Here is a 19,705-nt window from a genome sequence, read left to right as displayed (position 1 = left end):
TTAAAAATATTCTTCATTCTTTGCTGGTATGTGTTCCTCTGTTCAAGTTGTGTTCTTTTTTTTAACTTGAAATGTCATTTTTATTTTTTTTCTTTTTCTATTTTTTAATCATGTTTTGTTATTCTTCTATTTTGTGTTAATAAACTTATTTCTTTATATACTTTTGATTCATAAATTTTGAATAAATTATTATTAAAAATATATATATGAATTATAGATAATTATATATTAAAAAATTCATAACTATATTTTATCGAGAAAAAAAACAATTTTACTTATATAAAAATAAAATTGTTTATATATATTTATTTTCTCTAATCTTCCTTCCTGACTCAAATAAATATCATCCCTTTCTTTTATTAAAATCCTTCCTTGAATCAACAGACCCTAAACGTCTTGTTTTGTTCTTTTCCCGGAACCCCACTCAATAGTCAATACCCTCTAAAACCCTAACGGCCTTTCTTACTCTAACTCGCGCCTTCTTCGTTCAACCGGTTCGTCCTCCACGTTCTGTGTCCGGCATTACCTCGGCGTCGCTCTGTTCAGTCTTCACCATCGACTCAGTGCAAGTGAAGAGCAAGAGGATTTCCAGTGATGGCTTCCAGGCCAGAGCTGCTTGCTCCGCCTGAGATTTTCTACGATGATACTGAAGCTCGCAAGTACACATCTTCTTCTCGCATCATTGAAATTCAGGTGCTCTCCCTTGAAAATCACGTTATACGTGCTTCTCCTTTTTGTTCTTAGAATCCTGATGCTCTTTCTCTATTTGTTGAATTTGTAAGCGATAATTTGAGTGTTATGTTTTCCATTTCGAAATTCTTGATGATCCTCTTTCGCGTGTTTGAAGGCGATACTTTCTGAAAGAGCTCTGGAGCTACTTGCCTCGCCCGATGACGGCATTCCCAAGTTACTCCTAGACAATGGTAAAAATTCTCATTTTCTCTTCTGCGACTTCCATACTTAGGTAAATGTAGCATCTTGTTTTTTTTTTTCTTTCCTATTATACATGTTAGCGTATTCACAGTTCATAATAATTTCATCTAAACATAATCTAATACTCATAACGTTCTAGGCTTGAAACTCTTTGCAGTCCTGGGTATCGAATTGTTGTTCTCTTGCCATGGCATTACCCTTTTTACATGAGATTGTAAGTTGCACTGCAACGTTTCCAGGCACTATGGCTGATAATTGTGGTAGATTTATTATGACCAATTCTTTTGTAATTCTTTTGTAGGTTAACCAGTTAAATTGTTCGTTGAGGGTTGAATACCACATTCTGACTTACATATATGATGTGTTATTCATTACCTTGTGTATGCTTCGATGATTGGAAGATTTCAAGGCATTACTTGAGTTTACTTTCTTAGATTGTGGGATTAGGACTTCTCTGACATTTCACTATTTCATATTTAATCCATAGAGTCTGGTTTTACAAGCATTTTTTTTTAATCCTTTCATTTGTAATATAGCTGAACTCAAATGTATGATTGTATTGCCATGGCTTTCTGTATCTCAGATAGGCATAGACCTAAGAAGAAGCAGAAACATAACAAGAGTGGGAAGGGAAGGGAATGGATACTGAGGAAGAAGGAACAGATGAGAAGAAGAGGAAATTTGGTGCCTCCAGACACCAAATACACAGGTTGGAAACGCAAGGATCCCTTTTGATCCTGTTTGTTTTGCCTCCGAATTTACTTGGTTATATCATGTAGCCATTTAGTCCCGACCAAGTCTTCCTCACTCTATTATTTTATCGGAGCATAGGATTCTGAACAATTTTGTGAGTTTGGATTAAATTTTTTTTTGGATCATTATAGCCAATTTGGAGACAGATTTCGTGTGTTTCGGGTCAGGTAAAAGATTGTCTCGTCTTCTTAATCTACCTCTAATGCTTTGTAATCCGTGAAGTGAAATGCTCAAATATATTATTGCCTTAGCCGCTGTATCAAAGCTCAAATTGTTTTTAGGTAAATTGAAATTCCTGTTTGGATTAGTGGAAATTTGGATTTGAGCCAGGTCTATTATTTGGATGTATACAATTGTATGGAACCAAAGGAAATTTTTATTTATTACAATTCTTCTAAAATTTTAAATCTTTAATTATAATTATTTCAAATCTCAACCATCATCTTGCAATACAATCCAAACGTAGATGAGTCACATAAACTGGACAATTTATTATTCTTAATTCTGTAGGTTTTATGTTAAATAAAATATTTAGATTTTGTCTATGACGGTATAGTTCACAAGAAAAAATTGCTATCAACTTCCAGAACAAATTATCAGGTGGTAATATTTTCTTTTAATTATTGGATTGAAGTCAGTGTGAAATTCATTAGTTACTGATTGATTTTTTTTTTGGGGGTTTAATCAGTCTTTTCTGACTATATCCTTGGCCACTGATTACTGGTTTTCTGCGTTCTTTTCGTCTTTCAGAAAAGCATAAAGATACTCTTTTTTTCCCCTATATATAATTTTATTTTATTTTTTAATGAGTGAATATTATCCTTTTTCTTATGTTAACATTTTCACTTGTAGTGTCTGATGATGAGTCTCCTAGAAGCAAAGGTGTGGAAAGTATGTCAGAAGACCCTGAGGTTAATGATTCTCGACTTAGTGAAGGTTCTAAAAGTGATGGGGCTCTTGACCTATCTCTTTCTGATGAAGAGGATACAGAGATTAATGGTAGATCAACTCCTGAGGATTCAGTGCAGTTGAGGTCTGTTAACAACTTAGCATTAAGTACCTCCTTCTGTTTCATGTTGTTTTCTTCAAATTCATCCCCTTCGAAATTACAACGCATTTATATATTAATATAATTGAAATATGTTTTTTAATTATTGAATATTGAATTGTTTGAACAGGATAATGAAAAATTGGAAAGAAAATTTCATTCCCCAAAATAAAGGTGTAGCACTTTATTTTTGCATCAATGAAACATTTTTTAAATAGTCCTTTTTATGCAGGATCATTAATTTGGTGGTAACTTATGTCCATGTTACATTTTCTCCAATTTGTAGCATTTGAAATTGACTTCCCATGCTTATGCTATATTTTTCACTCATTATTATTACCTACTGTAACCTCAAGTGCTTTTATCATTATTCATATGTTGAATGAATGTTTTTAAATCTTGCACACCTTGTAGTGATTAAAACTTCCATGTCCTCCTGCAGCTCCTTTGATTTACATTTGCAACATAGTTTATCAAAAGAAGAAATCAATGACCTAAGAAATTGGGAATATAAGTGGGAGGTGCCAGCAAATGGTATGTCAAATTGCAAATGGACAGGAACAGGGAATAATATTTTAGAGGTATATTTCTGCATTATATTTTCTTGGTATATCTTACTACTCTCAATTTGTATGCGGGTGACCTTTTTTAAAAATTAAATTTACTTCAATTAGCGGCCACAGAGGTTGGAAAAGGAAGGTTTTGCTACAGAAATGTTGCTGGGTTCTGTTTATTTGAGCTTTGCTATCCCTTTTCAGTATTCTCTTGCCTTCAATTAGTAGATAATGATATCTTGTATCTAGATCTTGATCTTGATTGTAAGATCTTACTATTCTACCTATATAAATCAATCTTAATCCTTGGTGAGATTGAAATGTACTTGGATTGCCTTAGGATTCATGATCCTAATTGTCCAATCCTATGATCCTATGATTATGTCTTGTGAACCAGTCCTTTTGTATGGGAAAAGAAAATCAATTGTCAAGCCAATTTTTAACCTTCTATTAGCCTGCCACGTCTCCTCTCCCTTCATTTTTGCTTCTGCACCTTTGGCTGTAACAAGTTAGGAGGAGGAGAGTTGTTTATGATATTTTGGTCTGGAAGGAGGTGTGGAATTTATTCTAGTATCAATAGCTCGGCAATGAAAAGTAGCAGCTTATTTACTGTATGGGTATCGTCACTTTAGAGAGACTTCAAAGTTGTTTGTAATGAATGGAATTTTGTGATTTTTGCAACTTAAGGCTTGTGTTCATGGTTGATGAGATTCTGATACTGTTATGCTGATTTGTAAGCTCATAAAGTTTATATAACTGTGTACATATTTCATCTTTGTTTTCCCATCATAAGTTGTAGTATCTCATGGTTGGATCTTTTTGGTCTCTTGGCTGATGATTATAACATTGATCCTTTAGCTGGAGAAAATTTTCTATATGGCAAATAAGTGAATGAAGTAATTATTACAATTTTTACTTTTTGCTTCCATGATTTTTTTGGTAAGTTGCCTGTTTGGTGATGAATATTTTCCTGTTATGTGTTCTCTTACCTCTCTTGACATTGTTCATGTCTTGGCTTTGTCCTAATCGTATATTCTTTAATATTGTAATGTTAATTTCACTAATGAAGAATTAGATTGTTTGGCAATGGGCTCAATCGCATATTACTTCTTATTTCATGCTTTCTCATTCAGGGTCTAGATTTCAATTCTTGTGACGGTCTGAAGCCAAAATTGTATCAGCACTGGATGGAAGTCTACCAGAGATCTGGGGGCAAGGCTGTTAATTCATCTTTACAAAAGACGTTTTTCTCCCTATGTAAGTTAATTGGAATTTTTGTGGATGAATTATCTAGTTAGCATCATTCAGTTGCACCTTTGTGATACGTATTATAATTCATCTTTGCCATCAGTCTTTCTAGCATTGTGCATCTTGATTGTTTGCTTCACTGATATGTGTTCAAGACGTACTTCCTTCCATATTACGTATAACTTTGTAAATTTTTTGTTGCTTACCAAATTTTCTTCATTGAATACGCTCTAATTAGATGAATCTTGGGTTTAAAGTTGGGATTTTATATTCGTAATGCTGTTGTATTCTTAAATATGGACCCAAAATGTTGGGGGACTTTGTCAAATTGAAGTGAAATCAATTTAGTTAATTCCTCCAATTTCTGTACATGAGGCAATCATAATTTCATTTTTACTCATTTCATGGGTAATGAGTTCATGTTGTCAACCTGGTTCCAGGCAATAGCTACAGGGATATACTTCACTGTAACAAAAGACCATTCTATCACAAAGGCTTGGAAGACATGACGATCATGGACGCATACATAATGCATTCAGTAAGCATTTTGTCCTGCTGTTTTATATAGAATTTTGCTGCTTGTTTCCATTAATGACATAGTGACTGTTGTCATATGAACAGCTCAATCATGTCTTTAGAACTAGAGACCTTGTGAAAAAAAATGAAGCCAAACTTGCCAAGCTTGGGGAGACTGCTGATGTTGATGAATTTCGAGATCAAGGTTTTACTCGTCCAAAGGTGAGGACCCTTTATTCTTCTAATTGTTTTTTTTTAATAATAATTTCATTTCAGCTTCTTTAATCAACGTTGTTTAATATGAGATGGCATTGTAGCATGCCTTTATATTGATGTTGATAAATTTTGAAGTACAAGTGATAAATTTAGTATTTGTTTTAAGCACACTTATAAGTACTATGACTGGTTATAAATTTTATATTCTATGCTGACATTGATGTTGATTGACTTTGATTTATTGATATTTTTTGGATTTGGTTATGCCTTTGTGGTTGTTTGCTTGGTGGTCCTTTTTATTTTTGGGTACATTGGTGATTCTGATTTTGTTTCAATGTTGTATGTTGTTTTTAATTATCTGGAGAAGGGAGTTAAGTATTCTCATACGTAATTAGAAGTCTGACAGATGAAATCATTGATTGAGCTCTGTTTCCTTGGATCAAGCTTTTACCTAATTATTTGCTAAGCACACCTAACAGGTCATGTGATTGCTAATTTGTAATCTTTGGTGATGTAGTTTTTCATTTTATGCTCCAGGTTTTAATATTATTACCATTTGCAAGCATTGTGTTCCGTGTTGTGAAGAGGCTTATACAACTTACACCTCCATCTTGCAAGGTAATTTACTTTAGCTTGATCCTTTAACTTTTTTATTTAATTGATAATTAACATTAACTTTTTTTTTTTTTTACTTTTAATAAGTTTGTTGAGCATGGTCCTAAACACTAACAATGTCATTGCATGCTCTAGACTCTGGAGGTTTGCCTCAACTCTTAATCTGTGGCATTTGAATTGGGATTTTGGCATGTAATAGTTTGAAATGACTAATGGAAGGTTTATTATATTTTTGCCTCAATCCTTCTGCTCGCACGTAGTTGTAATTTTCCCTTGTCCTGTTTTGTTTCCTTTTTAAAGCCAGAATTTCCTACTAGGTTCCTTGTGCATTTTATTTTTGTGAAGGATCTCTTCTATGCAATGCCTGTTTCTATTCCTGGTTTTCCCATCTTAAATGCTATCTTTTGGAGAAAGGTTTTCATTCCACTTAGATGCCTACCATTAAGTATCAGAGTTGATGGTTGGTGACTTTGGAAAAAATCTACTTGCAAAGGGCTCTAATAACAAGGTGTCAAGTGCATGAACTGTGCAATTATAAACCTATCGATACATATCAAGTTTGTTATATAACTTAATAGGCTTGTTTATATCAAGAATGTATGCTGTATGTTTATGCTTGTGGTTGTAATTATTGTTGTGATTGCTGCATGCTGATAATGTCCTCCATTTAGTCATTAGTTAGTTAATGATTGTTTTTTTCAATAAAAATGACGTGATGTGTGTTTTTGCTTTTGCTCTAGTTCAGAAGATAAACAGGTAGTTTAATAGTTTTGTGTTGGCATTTACAGCTCAGTGTTGAGCATATGGACCGTTTTTCCACCAAATTTGGAAGTGAAGACGATAAAGGCAATGATCAGATGGATGAAAATGGGCAGGAATCTGGAAATGCAATGCCCCAAAAGTCATATAAAGGTTCCGACTTTCAAGCACTTTTTGGTGGCAATAACGAGGATAACTTCATGATTGGCATCAAGTTTACAAGGTAAATTAAATTTCTAAATAGTAATTGGCTTAATTTTATTATAAATCTTTTTCTGGGACAAGTGAAAGTTTTAGTAAGTTCACCATCAGCATTTGTCATTAGATTCTTTACAACTGGAAAGTCATGAATAATTCTGATTAGAAGGGTATCTTATATATTTTATTATTTTTGGATAAAATTCTGTAAATTAACAATGGTTTGAGTCTTTTTCACCTAGAAAAATTGATGTTCCCAAAGGAAAAGGTTAGGTGAAGTATAAAATAAAATGTCACTGGCTTTGTTAGTTGTTACAGAACCTAGTCAACCTACCGATGTCTATAAGAAGTGATTGAAATTATAGGTGTCTCTGACATGTTTGTTGACAACTCCAGCAAGCTGAAAGAAGTGCTTATGACGCCTTATTTCCTTGTTATAATTTAATAATATTCGGCCAGCTTTTTGATCATTCTTTGTAGTTAGTGTTCGTAGGTTGGCAATTCCATTGGTTGGTTCCTACGATGTAGGCATATTTCCATTATGATAGTTCTTTGTTCTGTGAAAAAGAAGATGGAAGGGAGATTTTGCCAAGCTATAACTACAAATTGGGTTTGACATGCATTCATGCACATATTCACTGGGTTTTCATTAAATATGTATGTGTGACTGCACTAAAGTCTTGTCATAAGTATAATCATCCATCTGGGAATCAAAAGCATGGAGAGAAATATTTTGATCACTTTTGCCTATTCATTCACTGTTCAAAAAAGATTAAGAAATATGAGAAGTTGACAAAAAAAGAAAAGAAAAGAAGAGATGAGAATCAGAAGAAGAAATCCTATTGTTATGCCTTGAACAAGAATAGAGAATGAATTGTGTGTTTTATTCACGGAAAAAAAATGGAACATCTATAGGGGAAGATGAGCGACATTCCTGCTATTCAATCCCCATGATCCAGCTGACAAATAAATGAGAGAGTAATGCAAAAAGAGATCCCAAGAAATCAGGGGTGATACAATCAAAAATATTTACAGTTATAAATGCTAAATTAAAAAGGAAATATTTGCAGAATATTTTTATTAATATTCCACAATATGCCTCAATATTTCTCAAGGGAGTGAGTATTTATAACTCTGAATTTACTTAGGTTGCGTTTGGATTGGTGGATTTAAGTTGTGAATTTGGATTTAAAATCTCATATTTGAAATTCATAGATTCTAAATTTTGTTTAGATGATATAAAAAATTTCAAATTATAATATTAAACTCTTTTGTTTGGATCTAAAGTAAAATTTTAAATTTTAAATTCTATATTTGAATTTAAAATAAACTTGGATGACTGGTTGAAGTTGACAATCTGAATGGCCAACTTCCATTGGGATCAGACAGTCAAAGCTGACTGGGACTGTAGCAACGGCGATGACTGGTACGGGATAGCCAACTTCCATCGGGAATGAACCAACACAATGACGAGGACCAAATGACTGATTTTCATCAGGACAAGACTGACGGCGATTACAACGATGAGGACTGGACGATTGACTTCCATAGGGACTGGACTAATTGCGACCATCAGGACCAGACCGATGACAACTATTGGGATAGGATGGCCGACTTCCACCAAATCCAGACGGTTGACTTTCATCAAGGTCGTACCTGTGGAAGTTTGTTGCCGAGTCTTTGTTGTCGCCATAGGTTTGGTCTCGGCAGAAGTCGACTATCCGCTACCTTTCGTCACCATCAGTCCAATCCTGGTGGTCGCCATCAATCAGGTCCTGGTGGTCGTTGTCAGTCCGATCCAGGTGGAAGTTGGCCATTTGCTCCCCGTCATCGCCGTTGGTCCTATCTTAGTGGAAGTTGGACGTTTGGTCCCTGTCAACGATGGTTGCTTGCTTCTGTCAACTTCGGTGGTCTGGTTTAGTTACCGTTGGCTAATCGATCAAGCCTTCGTGAATTTGGGTCAAATTACAAAAGAGATTGTGTTAGGATTTGAAATAATAGGGGTTTAGAAAAGATTTCAAATTATAAAGAGATTGAGGTAGAGCTTAAGTTCTATACATTTTTTAATTACCCAAACAATGGATTTGGCTCAAATCTAAATCCAAATGTATTCAAATATAGCATTAAAGAAATCCAATCATGGAAGGAATCTTTTTGCCCTCTTTAGATGCCTCCATAGTCGCATAGTTTATCTTTACCTTCTAGAAGTGACTGTTGAATGTGGAAGGTGCCCATTTTAACTTGAAAATTCTTACACATATAGCTTATTTGTGCATTATCTTGAATATAAATAAAGGATATATAAAAATGCTGTCTTGGAGAGTTTGTCTCATCCAAAGTTGAATTCTTTAGTTCTCTTTCAAAGCTTTTGTTTTGTTGAACTTGTATCATAAAGCAATATGAAATAAATTTCTCATGGTCAAGATATATTCTGTTTCTCTTGCGCAGGAAAACAATCAAGTTATTTAGTGATTTCCATACCTCAGACATCATTGTTGCTTCACCATTGTGCTTGGTTAATGTAAGAAATTCCTTTTAAAATTTAATCTTTGTTTTATATTTTAAATTTAATAATGTAATTTTTCATTGACCTTCATTAAACAGCTTTAGCTTTGAGTTGAAACGTGTTTTACCATTTTTTCTGTGTATTTTGAAACTTTGCATGCATTGAAACTGTTCTTCTATTAATATATTTTGAAGGAATATACTGCTTATGTATATGCTAATGGCTTCAGACTGTTCTATATGCTAGAAAATTGATGAGGCTAAGAGTGATAAGGAAAAAGATGTTGATTATTTGTCATCCATAGAGGTAAACTGTTACTCTTCTTGAAATTTTGTCTTGATAATTCTTACTGCATATGTTGCTACCTTTTATGCGCAAAATATGCTGTAAAGTTGACCCAGCGAATAATTATGAGCAGGTTCTGATTGTTGATCATGCAGATGTAATAGCAATGCAGGTATATTAAGGGTGTTACTTGATATAGTTGTAACTTTTGAAGGTTCATGATCTTGAGGCCGTAAATGAATTTTGTCTATCATATATAAAAAATGGCAGGATTGGTCTCATGTGCATACAGTTCTTGAACGCTTGAACTGCTTACCTTCAAAGCAGCCTGGAACAAATGTCATGCGAATAAGACCATGGTGTGATATATATCATCTTTCTTATGCGTTTTGTTTAACTTATTGTTTTTGTTCTGTCCATGAAAAATGATATTTGTAATTGAATACTTTGAGATTGGCTTTTGCATTCACAATGATAGTTTTTGCTGGTAGCAACCATAATATTTGGTTGTAACAGTGAAAGAAACAAGGGGTGCACAAAATGGAACTCCTCAGTTGCTCAACAATCTGACTCAGAACCCCCCCTCTAAGGGGGGTTGAAAATACCATGAGCACAAACGCACACTGTGACAGTCATCGTATGGAAAGAATATTATAACTTTCAAAAGCTGCAGGCTGAAAATATCTTGCGCATTGATTTAACCTTATTCATATGCACCTCGGGCATGTAAGAACTTCACAAAACCTTAGCCCCCTTCCTTCTAAAACCAGTTCGAGAATGAACTCTCGACAAGCTTACTGCTTTCAAAAAAATTAAATAACTTTCCAACAAGTGCCTACCAATCTTGAAGCGTAGTAAAACATGGTTGTCATTTTCCGAACTTGTGACAGATAATCCATGCATTTGGAGACAAGGCTTCATTGGCCTAGATAAAGCCTTTATCTTTACAGACAGAACTTTTATCTCTGAAAAACGTTCTGTTCTTATTTAAAGACGGAAAGACATATGTATATTTAGGGTAGCAATATAATTGATTGGACTTAAACCAACAAGTATGGGGATTAGGAGTGGTTTTGAAGCTTCATTCTACAATAGTGCAATAAATATGCTACTGCCGGTCAAATGAATTAATGAACATAATTGAGTAAATTAATTTCAACTTTCTGTCTTAGGCAGAAGACTTGCATGTCAAAGGTGTAGGACATGACAACGAGAATTTAGTCCGTCCTTGGTATTAGTGTGCTCTGTATGATTCCAGTTCCATTGTGATATCTTTGAAGGGACTGCCCGTCTTCGTGTGTGTGATCCATTATTTCTTTGTCACATGAATTGTCTGTTATATCCCTGCTTAGAATTAAGTGTCAAACATATGACATGCCTTTTCTTTTCTTAAAATTGTGAAATGATTTAAACTGTTTATTGTGTAGGTATCTTGATGATTATGCTAAGTTTTACAGGCAAACAATCATTCTGGGTTTTTATTCAAATCAAGGTAATAGGTGTTCTTTCTTCTAGCCTAGATCTTTGAGAACAACTTTGCATTATTATTTTGTCTTTATAATCTTTGAAATCCAGATTCTATGTGTTGAACATTGGCCTTTTCATTCTTCCTTCTTTTACCTCTTTGGTAAATGGGGAAGATTTTAGTTTGTCAGAAAATTTTGGTACTTACAGTGCTTGTTAGAATTTTGTTGCCATTTGTTTTCTTGTTAACATTCACTTTGAATTTTTTTTAAGATGTATAGTGTAGTGTTGAACTTCCATTAATTTCTATATTTGTTCCATCTTCTGAAGCATTGTGGTTGATTAACCAGTAGGCTATTGCATCTAACATTTGCTTGCTATGTCATAATTAGACTTGGCTAATTTTTAAATGCCTTTTGATTTGCCTCAGAAACACTCGGGGTATGCTATAACCTCTGCTGTTTCTTGTTGCAGATATTAATGGGTCGTTCAACCACCAGTGTTCTAATTACCAAGGGAAGGTAGGTTTCACAAGTGCTTGCACTTTTGAATGAAGACTATAGGAATTCTCACTGTTGAATTTCAATTTAATATTTTGTGTACTTATTCTTGGCTTTGTTTCGTATAGAATTCAATGCAAACCTATATTGATTTGCCTTGTGATATAAAACTGTAATGAAGACCTTCTTGAAAAAAGTAATTAATTCAGCTGCTTATGCAATAGCACATCATAAAAATAATTATGTAGAAATTTTTAAAATCTTATGATGTCAATGTTATCAATTGATGTGTGCAGGTGAAACTGATATGTGAATACAAAGGTTTGCTGCACAAAGTTTTACCACAAATACCGCAGGTGGTTTCTTGTTATTCTGGATGTTGAAACAAATTTCTGTATTTGCTCAATTTAATCAGGGTCTATTTGATCCATAGAGGTTCTTGTTTGGAAAGAATCAATTTGCTTTAGATTCATCCTTTAAAGTTTTGATGTAATTAACACTGTTTCTTTTTAAAGTTTCGATAGGGAGCACAATAGTGAAAGGAGGGTGGCACCTATTGAGGAAAAGGTAGAAAATCGGTTGAGATTTTTGTTTTTTACTATTTTGAAAAAGACCAAGTTTTCACCAGTGAGAAGAGTGGAACATATAACTTTGAGTCCGATTAAGAAAGAGGAAGGCCTAAGAGAACACTTTGGAATTGTTGAACGTGATTCTTAATTAATAAATTTCTAAAAAAAAAAAAGTCTAATGTCCTTGTAGAAGTCAGGGAAAAAAGATTTGAGTTGTTAGTTTTTCCAGGGTTTGTGGATTTTACACGGTCATTTATTGCATTCTTACTCTTCCAATTTTTCCGATATCTTTCTGAGAACTTTGTAATGCGTCCCCAAGTCAGTTTTTTTTTTTTTTTTTATTTGGGTTCATTCTGTTCCTTGCGAGTTGAAACTCTGCATAAGCAGAATAGAATTGGCCTGACAGATTTATTGGACAATGAGTTTACTTGGCCAGCAAACAGGAACAGTGAAATTGAAACTGTGCAACAGCTATACAATTAAATACAGCACAAAATCAGATTTGACCATTTATATAAATTCAAATTTCAATGTTATTCCTATAGAGAAGTTAGGGATTCCCAATTAACTAATTAGAAGCAGAATAAGGACGCAAGGATTAAATTTCATTCCTTGGCTGCGGCTTCTCCTACTATGACTGTTGGTTGGATTATAGAGCAGTTATAAGAGGGCTAACCATGGGCTGTTGAAATTGATTTTGATAAACTAACTCCTGTGCAGTTGTGAATTGTGATTTTTTAACTTGATTGTTCATTATTGTCATTATTGCTTCCCCCACCCCCCCAAAAAAAAATAGAAAGTATTTCAAAATTAATTTTTTAAAATCGTTGAGGTTTGTTCATTTTTCTTAGATGCTTTTATTTCTGGTGAACATGTTTTAGAGTCGTCTCCATGGGTCTATACTTAATTTTATTTTGCCTCATCTCATTATCTGATTCCAACCTTGTAGATTTATGAACGATTCAATGTAGATTCAATGGTAGATGCGGATGCCCGCTTTCATTATTTTGTGAAGAAGGTGTGCATTTTGTTGTTATGGTTACAAAATTTCTATATTCTGAGTTGTAGTAGTATGAAATATCCATATATTCTTTACCGTATCTGTTAATTAGTCTAGTCTAGCCTCATTGCTGGCCTTGATTCATTTCAATGCCATGATAAGCATATCAATTATCCAACTCATTCTGTTCCCAAATCATGTGCATATCCCTCTTCATTTTGCTCTTCTTAGGTATGCTTGTCACCTCTGGCCGAGGGACAGTTTACCTAAAAATTTTGCATATGGAACACTATGTTTAAATGGTAAAATTATTCCCTGAGGACAGAGTTAACAGAGAATTACATGCTTTTCCTTACATAATTTATGACGTTTACTGGATCATGTTCAGACATGACATTACTAAATATTCTCTTGCAGGTTTTCCCGAGGATCAAAGAATCTGATCAGGTAGCATTTTTTACCTGGTTTTATAGTGTTTTCTGCCTTATGAGCAAGCTTTAATGTGGTTGTTTCATTTGATATCATAATGCTCTGCTATATATGTTTTGTGATGAAATACTTATTTCAGGGAGGAATTATGATATTTATCAGTAGTTATTTTGACTTCATTCGGATACGAAACTTTTTGAAATCACAAGATGCCTCCTTCTGCCTTCTTGGGGAGTAAGAAGCTGTCTCCTTCACTGCTCCTTTATGTTCTTATTTTATGGTGGTCTTAGTTTCATAATGAGTTCTTTAAAAGTTTTGCTATATAGCCCACATGGTCCAACTTGTTTTATTCAATGCATTCTTTTGTTAATTTAGGTACACAACCCATAGTGATATTTTCCCGTGCACGGCTTTGGTTCTTTGAACAGAGAAGGAAGATTATGCTTTACACTGAGAGATCTCATTTTTACCACAGATACAAGGTTGCTCACACTTAACGAAATTTTTATTCTTTGTCTACCTCATTCTTAAGGAAATTTTGTTTAATTCTCTTATGGACTCAGGCTAAGAATTGTTGGAGAAGCAATTATTCTCCTCTATCTTTTAATATTCTACACGACTTATATTTTCTTTGTGGCAGATTCGTGGTGTTAAGAACTTGATCATTTATTCACTCCCAGAGAGAAAGGAGTTTTACCCTGAGGTGAGAAGTCGTAAATTTTCTCCTCTGTTTGTGGGGCCTCAGGCAATTCTTCTTTTACTCCTTGGGTCCCAAATTATAAGATAATTTTAAATAAAATTATGCATATCAATGAAACTCGTTAAAACGCACTTTAGTCTTATTTTTTTAAAAAAAATATAAATTTTCAAAAATATATTTCATTCAATAACCTTAGAGAGAGAGAATATAAGAGGGAAGGGTAATATTAAAAAAGTATATTTGATAAAACTTTATTTTTATGAAATTGTCTTATATTTTGGGATATTGAATCACCTCCAAAATTATCTTATGAGCTAAGACAGAGGGAGCATTTATATTTCATGTTTTTGTTGGTATTGGTATAGGTTTGATTCATGTTTTATTCTAATCTTTTCCAGATAAGCAAAATCATAGATCAAGAATCCTAAACTTTTTTGCCCTGTTCTTTCTTTCCTGTTGCAGATTGTAAATATGCTTGATGGCTCTGACAACAATGCATGCACTGTTCTTTTCTCTCGCCTTGACAAGTCCAAAGTAAATATACTTAACTGTTATAATTATATTGGTAGCCGTGTAATCATTTTATTTTTATTTTCCTCTTTTCTTGCTTATTTGAAATTTTATCTGAGATATTTTCTCCTTTTGGGATTTATGTTTCAGCTAGAGAGAATTGTTGGAACTACAGCAGCCATAAGAATGGTGCTTGCAGAGAAGGGTGTCTTTGTTTTCTCTCATTAGATAGATATCTGGCAGCTCTGCTAGGGAACTTCTCAGTAGAAAGTTGCAAAATTTTGACCAAAAGATGCAAAATGGCTTTCCAACGAATGCTTGAAATTTTGCCCCCACAAGTTATTTTTAGTTTTATGCAACTCAGGTAATGATAGGATAGTGTGTGTGTGTGTATAGCACTTGAACTTTTAATTAGTGTTTCTTAATTAAGATTTTACCATAGCTTGAAAATTTTGTTGATGGAAATATATGGAATTAGGGTGTGGCAGCAGAAGCGGCATTGAAATCATTGACATTTATATGCAACAAGCTTTTCAAGAGAGTTTACTATGTTTAACCCTTTTCTCTTTGTACATTATAGTTTAAAATTTAAACGTTGAACATTTTTCAAGCTTAAAAATAGGAAGAATTACAATCAGGTCTCATAAAAAACTTAATTACTGCAAGATCTATTGATAATTGAATCTTATAGTAATTAATTTTCTTGTGTGGAACTTCAATGTAATTTTTTCTTAAAAATATTAGTACTTCAATAGTCAATAGTGGATCTCATTAATTCACTGACAAAACATAAGTAGCAAATGTTTTACTATCCATATGTTATAAGCTTAAGTTGGGTTATACTTTATGTTTAAGTGGGGTTATAAGCTCTATAAAATATTTCGTGGACCTGGCTCAAATTTATGTTAGTAAGATTTTCATGTGATTTCAAATATTAGCTGGTGTGTTATTAAAAAAAATTTCATCAGAAGATATATGCTCTTTTACTTTTAAAGTATTTTTAACTGAATTTTATTCTTAATAAATTAATTAAATGTGTTCCAATTAATAAGCATTAATAAACACCTAGAAATATTAATTTTTTTTTTTAACATTCAACCTTTAAAAAATGTCTCATTTTTGAACTCATTATTATACAAGTAAAAGAAGTTTGGCTTGTAAAATTTTTATTTATGTTGTAATAGGTGTCAATCCCTTTCCATGATGCAAGAACTCTCCCTGCAATGTTACAGGGGCCGCTTGTTTGGTCAAATTTAAGCGTGAACGGAGATGGGATCATCTATTTAAGGAAAATTTCTTTAATTGTAAGGAATTTGATATATAAATTATAATATTTATTTCAAACCTAAAAATCCCAGTATTCATGGATTATGAATAGTAAAATTTAGGAAAAATTAATTTTTTAATCCTTCAATTTTTAATTCATTTGTAACTCAGTTTTTCAATTATAATTTGTTGCGACTTAGTTCCTCAACTATAACTCGTTGCGATTCAGTTTCTTAACTTTTGATTTACTTATAACTTAGTCTTATTTTTTAATTTTTTTAAAAAAATTTCTTATCAAATAAGAAGAATAAAAAAAATGCTCATAAATTATTTTAAAATATTCTCCTCTTGCTCATTGATGTGAGATATAAGCTAATATAAAAAAATTAACAAAAATTAAGGGATTAATTTTTAAGTGATTTAAAAGTTTAGGGACTGAGTGAGTCATAGTTGAGGGAATGAGTCACAGTGAGTTATAGTTGAGGGACTGAGTTACAAGTGACTTAAAAGTTGAATGATTAAAAGATTAATTTTTCCTAAAACTTATTATAAGTTTCACTATATATATATATTAGTAACAGTAAAAAATTTTATGAAAAAGATAAGATATTGTTTTTTCACAATACCCCGCTTTTATTATATTGTAAGTTTTCTCGGTAGGATTGTAAAATTTTAATAAATATTGTTTTGAAAGGAAAATTAATGATTTTTTATGGAATTACATTGGGAGGTTTGAACACTGGTACACTAACTCCACCCTTTTGGATTTGCTTGATAATCAATTTTTTCAGCAAAAAAATAGATTTTTCAAAAACATACCCAAACACCAATTAAATTGATAATCAATTATAAAGAGAAAAATCGATTAAATCCTTGAGTTGTACCGGCGCGCTTCTGCGCGTTTAATCAGAAGGGAAGAGAATAATAACAAAAAAAAAAAACTGTTCAAAAAGCACATGGTAAAATTACAAAAAAGGCCTGAGAAAAAAAATTATAAAAAAGATACAAAATTTAATAAAATAAAACTGAACTCTTTTATGTTCTCTCTCTCTTTCTCTCTCTTTTTATTTAGTAAAATTCAAACTTTAAATACTCAAGAAAGTTGCTAGCATAAATTTCTGTCAACATCGCCCTTCATTTAACACTTATTATAAAATTAATTTAAACAAAATATTAATTGATAGAAAAAATTTAATTTAAAATTTATTGACATTACAAAGATTGTTGCAAAAGTTTAAAGAGACAAATATTTTGCATCATTTGTTACATTATTATATTTTTTTGTGTTGTCAAATTTTAAGATAGTGTTTAACATCTTTGTCATATATAGCTCATATTTGTAATATCATTAAAAATTAACTTGTATATTATCATCTTCATTAGTTATTGTATAATTGATGTTTAGTATTTAAGAATTAAATATTTCTCTTTTATTAAATTTATTTGAACTAAGATATAATGAGTTATTTATTTACGTAAATTAAAACGTCAATATTAATATAATTTAAATTTTTTAATTAATCAGATATGTAACTTAAATATATACTTTACTCCTTAAATAAAATTTAACAAATTTAATAATATGAGATACAAATTTATCAATAATTTAATTTTAAAAGTAATGTCCTTTATGATAATTTAAACAACTAAAATTAATTTTGATTAAATTATCCAAATATTTTTAATTCTGTTAAAATTAATTTTAAAAAAATAATATCTAAATAGATTATTTTATAACATAATCAATTATGATTAAAATTAAATATTTAATCATTATTTTTATAATCAAGTATACTTAATTGAAATCTAAATGGGCACTTAGTTTAAAGGAACAGTCATCGGAACAATTTTATGTGAGGTGATATTTATTTTATAGAATGCCAATAAAGAATATATTAAATTAAAATTTAAAATTTCTTAAATTTTTTTTTAATGAATATCATAACTTCTTCTTCGTTTTTGGGCCAACACGAAAATCACAACATAGAAAAATGTGGAATGGCAAATCCCATCACAGGCTCCCACTAACAAGGATTGAAGTTGATTATAAAATATTCCACATGGGCTAAATGGGCATTTACAAATGACCACAATCTATTTCCCAAAAAAAAAACCCAACTAGGGTTTCCAAATGGTACCTATATATAAGCAAGTGATTGGTTTGTCACGCGTGACGAACTTGTGTGTGTCTTCAATTAGGTTTTCACTTGAACTTTAGTGAAGAGAAGACATGGGAGTCTTCACTTATGTCCTCCGCAACTCCGACGGCGAGTGGACTGGCAAGCAGCTCTCCGGTGACATCGAGGCCTCTGCTCCCACGACATTCGAGATCCAGAGGAAGCTTGTCCAGTCCACCCTCGCTATCGATTCTTCTGGACCCGTTCAGTCCTCTTTCTCCCTCGTCTCCCCCACTTCTGCTGTTTTTCAGGTTCTTTTCTTCGTTTGTTTTAGGTTTTGAATATCTGATTCATTTGGCTTACTGCAGTTGTTTGAATGTTTCGCTTAATACAATTTATGACATCAAACTGCTCAAGGAAGCGATCTTATGAATTTGCTTCGAAATGGCTCTGCGTTATCTTTTGTAGACTTTGTATTTTGCTTAGACGTGATTTTGGACAATTTTCTTATTTTCCCCTTGATTCAGCTAGTCTTTAATGCTTGATATTGGGAATTTTTGTGATTTAGTAATGTCTTGTGTTTCCGATTTGTTGCTACGGCATCATATTAATTACTATGTGGACGTGGTCTCATTTGTGGTTTATATCTTGATTATAATTGATGTATTCTTAATTGGTGAATAAACTGAATATCTTGGGGAGTGTTTTTTTCCCCTTGTCTCTAAATGAGAAGTATGATGAAGACCTTTCTATCTTGATGAGTAGCATGAATTTGGCTTTCAAAAAAGGAATTTTGTTGGATTTTTCGCTCAGACTTTTGTGGATGTGTTTAGGTGGTGGTTGGTGGTGCAGTATTCGTTGGTGGTGGTGCTGTAGCTGCTGCAGCACCTGCAGCCGCAGCTGGCGATGCTCCGGCAGCTGAAGCTAAGAAAGAAGAAAAAAGGAGGAAGAAGAGGAGGAAGATGATGATCTGGGATTGTCACTTTTTGATTAGAGCATCAGTTATATTGTTGTAATTTCTCTGCTTTTACCTCATTTTTGATTTGAAAGTCTCTAGTTTCTCGAGAGCCAGAAATTGTGTATTGGATTTGATCAGATAATTTTTAGTTTTGTTTTATGTAAGTACAGTGTCGAGAACTCTCGCGGTATTTTTATCATGGCATGGTGTTTTCTTTTAGTTTTAGTTCATGAATCAGTAACTTTGGATCCAAGATTTTGGTGCATAAGTGGGATTGTCTCATTGTCACCTTTCCAGAATGCATCCTTAGTCAAAAATTGGAGCTTCAGGTAATCTCCAGATTACTGATTTGCTTAACACCATGAATTACGTTTATTGGATTAGTTGCCTTAGGAAAATTACCTCATTCCTTTGCCTTCATATATGAGATTGATGGATCGATAATGAAAATGAGGAAGAAAATGTGTTCTCTTAAATTGAGTTACGAATGTGTTATTAATATTAATTTTTGTATGTAGTATATTATTAATAATGAGGATGGGTATTACACGTAGGACGGAT

At 32.7% G+C, this 19,705-nt stretch overlaps 2 protein-coding genes across 2 annotated transcripts; both read left to right on the top strand.

Annotated features, from left to right (window-relative positions):
* The first annotated feature begins 414 nt into the window (after positions 1-414).
* On the top strand, positions 415-15,359 carry LOC129320059 (protein NUCLEOLAR FACTOR 1). The gene is given in 25 exon segments (XM_054965207.1): positions 415-693; positions 848-923; positions 1,517-1,642; positions 2,539-2,719; positions 3,177-3,315; positions 4,422-4,545; positions 4,977-5,074; positions 5,158-5,274; positions 5,806-5,886; positions 6,672-6,865; positions 9,289-9,361; positions 9,593-9,652; positions 9,765-9,803; positions 9,902-9,990; positions 11,059-11,123; positions 11,570-11,616; positions 11,892-11,951; positions 13,114-13,182; positions 13,582-13,611; positions 13,733-13,827; positions 13,969-13,990; positions 13,992-14,075; positions 14,234-14,296; positions 14,756-14,827; positions 14,954-15,359. Coding segments are annotated over 25 exon segments (2,181 nt in total). The 5' UTR covers positions 415-594; the 3' UTR covers positions 15,032-15,359.
* A 2,871-nt stretch (positions 15,360-18,230) lies between these two features.
* On the top strand, positions 18,231-19,369 carry LOC129320730 (60S acidic ribosomal protein P3). Its single transcript, XM_054966298.1, is given in 3 exon segments — positions 18,231-18,497; positions 19,020-19,119; positions 19,122-19,369. Coding segments are annotated over 3 exon segments (357 nt in total). The 5' UTR covers positions 18,231-18,299; the 3' UTR covers positions 19,181-19,369.
* The last annotated feature ends 336 nt before the right edge of the window (positions 19,370-19,705 follow it).

Source organism: Prosopis cineraria, unplaced genomic scaffold (genome assembly GCF_029017545.1).
Source record: "Prosopis cineraria cultivar Desert tree isolate PC_DT_omini unplaced genomic scaffold, ASM2901754v1 PC9, whole genome shotgun sequence".
Taxonomy (NCBI): Eukaryota; Viridiplantae; Streptophyta; class Magnoliopsida; order Fabales; family Fabaceae; genus Prosopis; species Prosopis cineraria.
The sequence above is the reverse complement of the archived record's forward strand: the minus strand, read 5'-3'. Positions and strand labels throughout refer to the sequence as shown.